At 57.2% G+C, this 6,069-nt stretch overlaps 1 protein-coding gene across 1 annotated transcript; it reads right to left on the bottom strand.

The window, feature by feature from the left end:
* Positions 1–953: 953 nt before the first annotated feature.
* On the bottom strand, positions 954–5,534 carry LOC144756519 (uncharacterized). The gene is made up of 2 exons (XM_078646313.1): positions 5,069–5,534; positions 954–1,567 (listed from the first exon to the last, which is right to left on the bottom strand). Exons 1-2 carry the CDS (start codon positions 5,532–5,534, stop codon positions 954–956), a joined length of 1,080 nt encoding a protein of 359 aa, XP_078502439.1.
* Positions 5,535–6,069: the final 535 nt, after the last annotated feature.

Here is a 6,069-nt window from a genome sequence, read left to right as displayed (position 1 = left end):
TAAGCGTAAAAGGCCATTTTATTAGACCAGGCTGCGTGATCTGTACATAACCATAAACATCAACAAGTAAATACCATCATACCCCCACTCACACTTCCCCCTCATTCGTTTCACCCGTTCCACCTCATCACAAACCCCTACAAACTCCATACCATGCCTTATTCCTGCCCATCAATCACTTGTCATTCAGCCCGCTCCTTGCGTCCTTCCAATCATGCCTCTATCCGCCATTCGAACTCCCCCCCAAGGGATGGGTGTGCCCGCTCTTGACCCCACTGTCCCTTCAAAGTACTGCCTAAAGCAGCTCTGGCCTAAACTGGCAACGCCAAGGACCTACCCAAAAAACCACCTCCAACTGCCGGGTGGGTGGGTGGCCTTTCTTTTTCCCCTCCCGATGGTGCCAGGCGCAGGAAGAGGAAGTTCCCTTCCTCCCCTGCGCCTATATACCCCACCCCCTAACTCCTCCCCTTCCCCTGCCTGTCCTATCCTGCGCGAAAGACCCCGGGGGAAGACTAGTCTGCGACTGTGCTTCCCCCAGGGCCCGGCATCGCGCAATAAACAGACCACGCAGTGTGTAAGCGTAAAAGGCCATTTTATTAGACCAGGCTGCGTGATCTGTACATAACCATAAACATCAACAAGTAAATAACATCATACCCCCACTCACACTTCCCCCTCATTCGTTTCACCCGTTCCACCTCATCACAAACCCCTAGAAACTCCATACCATGCCTTATTCCTGCCCATCAATCACTTGTCATCCAGCCCGCTCCTTGCGTCCTTCCAATCATGCCTCTATCCGCCATTCGAACTCCCCCCCCAAGGGATGGGTGTGCCTGCTCTTGACCCCCCTGTCCCTTCAAAGTACCGCCAACCAGGGAACCCCCTGTAGGGCGGTTCCCTGCCCCACCCCTCCTACCCAGGTCAGTTCGCCCGTTCCAGCACACCCGCAATCACTCCCTGACACACCAGATATTCTCGTTCCATAATTTGCTCACAACATCACGCATCTCCATCATGTACCAAGCATTGCCCAGCCGTGACAAGTGTACTCCGTCGTCCCTAAAAGCCAGCGGTTCCTCCAGTCGAATCCCTCCATGAGCAATCACTTTAATGTCCTTGTCAGCACAGTATAGTCTCATTGCCCTGTTGAGCTTCCGTCGTGCCTTTTCGATCGCCCCATGCTTCATCGCCCCTCTCCACACTTTCCTGGGGACCAACTCTGTCCAGGCAATGCAGGTTCCCGCAAGCCTAGATTTCAGTACCTCAAGGTCCCTCTGCATGAGCTGTAAAAGCGCCAAACCTGACAGCTGCACCAGATCATTTTCACCGAGATGTATGATTAGCAAATCAGGGCATCCCCTCTGCGGGACCATGTTCGCGAGCCAGGGCAGAAGTGCCCCCCATCGCATGCCGCCTTTGCCCCACCATTGTACCTCGTGCAAGTGTCCTTTCAGTCCCAGGTTACGGCCGTAAACCTGTTGCTCCGCATTTTTGGATGCCCAATGCACGAAGGAGTGCCCAACAATCCATGTCACCGTTTTTTTTCCCGGTCCACCCACGCAACCTACGAATAAAAAGATGTTAGAACAAGAAACAACAACCATGAAACAACCAACCCTGCCTGGGACCCTATCATTTTCTCACATATCTCTCACAACAACGGGATTTCCAGCGCCCGATCCGCCGAATCCTATCCCAAGACCACCCCAACCGGGCCGCAGCTGTCGCAGCCCCAATCCTAAAAGAGTGAGTCTCGAAACCAGACGCATCCAACCCCAATCGCCGCAAAGCCTTGCGCAACACTGCCAACAACTGGCCCGCCGTCAATCTCGCACCTGAAGCGTGACAAAAGATTTCCCCACGCGCCACACTCGCCGTTCCCAGGAAAGTCCGCCATTCACCCACAGGGCACACCGGCCCGCCCTCTGTCTCCTTCAGCCATACCCATTTACCCCTGCTCAACTGGTCCGTCTTCGAGCACCGCAACCAAATACACAGGTGACCACCATCCACCCGAACCTCCTCAAACAACCTGTCAGCCACGCCCCTGGTACCCAACAGCTCAGACACCCTGAACGCCCCGAAAAACATCCACACCATACACAAACGGAAAAGGCCCACCTCAAACAGGTCATAACAACATTCCGGCAACACCCCATCAGCCGGACCAATAACTCAAACGTAACTGCCTCCCGCAGCCTGCCCCCCCCACTCCTACATTCCCTGCCCCAATCCCGCAACATCCTGCTCACGATCACGTCTTTGGACGGATCAAAACCCAAAAACAAAGCACAGTAAAAGGATATCCCCGCCAATTTACCAGAAATTGTAGCCGCAGTCAAGCCCCTGTCAATACAATCCAACACAAAACGTCTCAGTCCCTGTTCCACCCCAGACTCAACACAGACGACACTATCCAGACTCCAACCCATGAAAGCACTAAATTCAGACCATGCCAAGCGATACGTCCTCCTCGTCATTTCTGCCACAGACCCTTCCACCAGGCCAATCATCCTTACTCCCCCAAGGCCCAGATGCCGGCCGTCAGCTCGGTCTTGCATGCATCCGCTCCCGGTGCCAGGTGCCGGAACCGCTGCCACTGTGAACGAGACAAAGCATCCGCAATGTCATTATTCGCCCCAGGGACAAGCTTCGCCCGAAACACCACATTCAGCCGCAGACAAGCCAACATGAACCTCCGCAACAGCCGCAGCACTCTCAGGTCCCTCGCCCTCTGACGATTCACCAGCTCCACCACCGTCATGTTGTCCACATGGAAGAGCACTGACCTGTTCCTGAATTCCCCCCCCCCACACCTCCAAAGCCACCAGCAGAGGAAAAAATTCCAAGAAAGCGATGCTCCTTCCCTGTTTGAGCCAGTGAGCCGGCCAGCTCTCCGCGCACCACCTCCCGTCCCAGAAAACACCAAACCCCGCTGACCCAGCTGCATCAGAGAAAATTTGGCATTGCCAGACCGCCCTCTCCTCCTCAAATTCCAGGGGCACACCATTGAACTCCTTCAGGAACGCAATCCAGGTCCTCAAATCAGGACGCACCCCCATGGAAACCCTGACTCTGTGATGTGGGAGTACCGCCCCCGACATGGCCATGCCGAGCCGCCTACAGAACGTCCGCCCTGCTCTCACCACTCTACACGCAAAGTTAAGGAAACCAAGGAGCTTCTGAACCGCCCTCAACGGGATCCGCTTTTCTTCAATCGCCCATTCCAAACAAGCCAGTATTTCCGCCACTTTGGCAGCAGGAAGGCGCGCTAGCCACTGTACCGAGTCCAGCTCGATCCCCAGGAATGTCAAGCAACAGCTGGGACCAGCCGTCTTCTCCGGTGCTAGAGGCACCCCAAAATGAAGAGCCAGTTCCTGGAACCGCGACAGGGCCCTGCCGCAATCCCCAGAATCCGCCCTCCCCAGGAAGAGGAAATCATCCAAGTAATGAGTGACCTCTCAGCACCCACTGACTGGCACCATGACCCACTGCAGGAAAGTGCTGAATAGCTCAAACAGAGCGCAGGAGATGGTGCACCCCATGGGCAAAACCTTGTCCATGTAGACGGCCCCACCAAACTGCATTCCCAAGAGCGAGAAATCCGCCGGGTGAATGGGCAGTAGTCGGAAAGCTGACTTGATGTCACATTTCGCCAACTCAGCCCCTGCCCCACACACCCTCACCAGACGGATCGCATCGTCCACCGACGCATAGAGCACCCTAGAATCCTCTCCCGCATTGAAATCGTTCACTGACTGGCCCTCCGGCCACGACAGATGGTGTATCATCCTAAACTCCCCTTCCTCCTTCTTCGGCACCACACCCAACGGAGAGATGATCAGATCGTCCAAAGACCAGTCAGTAAACGGGCCAGCCACCCTTCCTTCCTCAACCTCCTTTCTCAACTTAGCGGCCACCACCCCAGGCAATTCCTTAGCAGATCGCAAGTTGTCGGCCCAACGGCGCTCCCTGGGGCCCTGATAGCCCACTCTAAAACCCTCAGTGAAACCCCAGAAAAGCCGCGCCGCCGCCTCCTGATCCGGGTAGCATGAGAGCCACGGGGCCATCGCCTCCACCCTAACCGGTGTAGGCGCCCTTCTGTCCAGGGTGGCCACGCCTGCGGGCGTTCCTCCACTGTTCCGACGGCGTAGCAAGTGTGAGACACTGAGTGAGAGCATGTTTCCCACCGCATTTCGAGCACTCATGTTTGAACTTACAGGGGTACTGGGAACAGTACCCCTTATTGTAGCTCCAACAGGCCCCTGTGGAATATTCACCCGGCTTAGGCTGTTGACCCGATACGATGGTGCTGGGCACTGCGCCACCTCCGGCCCCGCTTTGGGCGGGACGCGGCGGAAAGGACCGATACACTACCGGCAAGCCGCAGGCCGTGTGGGTGGATGCCGTGGAGTGCGTGGACGCCATCCACTGTACCCAGAGTTCCTGATCCACCTCCCCCCAGCTTTTCTCCGGATTCGCACTGACCCTGGCCCTAAACTCCTCGTCATAACTCAGCCATGCAAATCCCCCAAACTGCATCTGAGCCTTGCGAATGATGTCCATGTACTTGAACAACGCAATCGCCCTGTCCAGATACTTTTCACAGTAGATACTGGCATAAATCAAAAACGCTGATGTCCAGTTCTCCATTGTCACTGGCACCCTGGGGCGTCTAGTCAGCTCCCACTCTTCCTCTTTCGAGCCCTCCTTAGCCTGCACCTCCCTATGGAGTAACTTAAACACATCCACGAATTCGTGCCTCCAAATCCGTGCCCTGAGTTTCTCGGAGAGATGTGAGCCCAATGGCATCGCCAACCCCATGTACGGCAGTTTCTTTGGGACCTTCACCCCTTTCTCCTCTTTACCATCCCCTTTGTCCGTCTGCACCCCCGTAGTCACCGACTTACCGTCCACCTTCTCACCATCCTCAAGTGGACTGCCCGATGGCATCTCCGGCTCCCGGACCGACCCGTCTCCCACTCCCACTGACCTGCAAGTCCTCTTACACCCCTCCCCCCCCCCCGGGAACCGTCCTCCCAGGCTGCCCACCAGGAACCCTCACCTGTGAGTGTCGAGGTCCGTTCCCTGGGCCGTCCTCTGGGCGCCGCCACCTGGACCGCCGCCGTCCCGACTTTGGTCTTCGTCACTGCGGATGCCTGTAAAACACTAACGTCGCCGTTGTCCGCAGCGCCCCCAAAGCCCGCTGCGTCATCCCGCACCTCCCCATCTTCCAACTCGTCACTCTCATCACCATAATCCAGCTCAAGCACCGGTTCCGGATACATACGCACACTCTCGACCTCTCTCACCGCTCTCTTCACACCTTTCTGCACACCTCCCCTGCCATGCCCTCCAATCACCACTCGCGCCTGTGAGCCCAATGGCATCGCCAACCCCATGTACGGCCGTTTCTTTGGGACCTTCACCCCTTTCTCCTCTTTACCATCCCCTTTGTCCGTCTGCACCCCCGTAGTCACCGACTTACCGTCCACCTTCTCACCATCCTCAAGTGGACTGCCCGATGGCATCTCCGGCTCCCGGACCGACCCGTCTCCCACTCCCACTGACCTGCAAGTCCTCTTACACCCCTCCCCCCCCCGGGAACCGTCCTCCCAGGCTGCCCACCAGGAACCCTCACCTGTGAGTGTCGAGGTCCGTTCCCTGGGCCGTCCTCTGGGCGCCGCCACCTGGACCGCCGCCGTCCCGACTTTGGTCTTCGTCACTGCGGATGCCTGTAAAACACTAACGTCGCCGTTGTCCGCAGCGCCCCCAAAGCCCGCTGCGTCATCCCGCACCTCCCCATCTTCCAACTCGTCACTCTCATCACCATAATCCAGCTCAAGCACCGGTTCCGGATACATACGCACACTCTCGACCTCTCTCACCGCTCTCTTCACACCTTTCTGCACACCTCCCCTGCCATGCCCTCCAATCACCACTCGCGCCTCAGGAGCCCGAGCCCTCGGTGGAGGGACAGCCGCCGCAGACTGCCCTGCTGCTTCAGTCCTGCGTTTGGGAGCCGTCTTGCGCCCCGCCAGGCACCCCCGGGTTCTGTTGACAGCC

Source organism: Lissotriton helveticus, chromosome 5_1, assembly GCF_964261635.1.
Source record: "Lissotriton helveticus chromosome 5_1, aLisHel1.1, whole genome shotgun sequence".
NCBI lineage: Eukaryota > Metazoa > Chordata > Amphibia > Caudata > Salamandridae > Lissotriton > Lissotriton helveticus.
The sequence above is the reverse complement of the archived record's forward strand: the minus strand, read 5'-3'. Positions and strand labels throughout refer to the sequence as shown.

Bases quoted from the DNA above. Each gene is read 5' to 3' on its own strand.
- LOC144756519 (XM_078646313.1), bottom strand. From the start codon at position 5,534: ATGCCATCGGGCAGTCCACTTGAGGATGGTGAGAAGGTGGACGGTAAG. The intron at 1,568-5,068 runs GTGAGGGTTCCT...TTTTATTCGTAG, and splicing joins ACGGACCTCGACACTCACAG to GTTGCGTGGGTGGACCGGGA.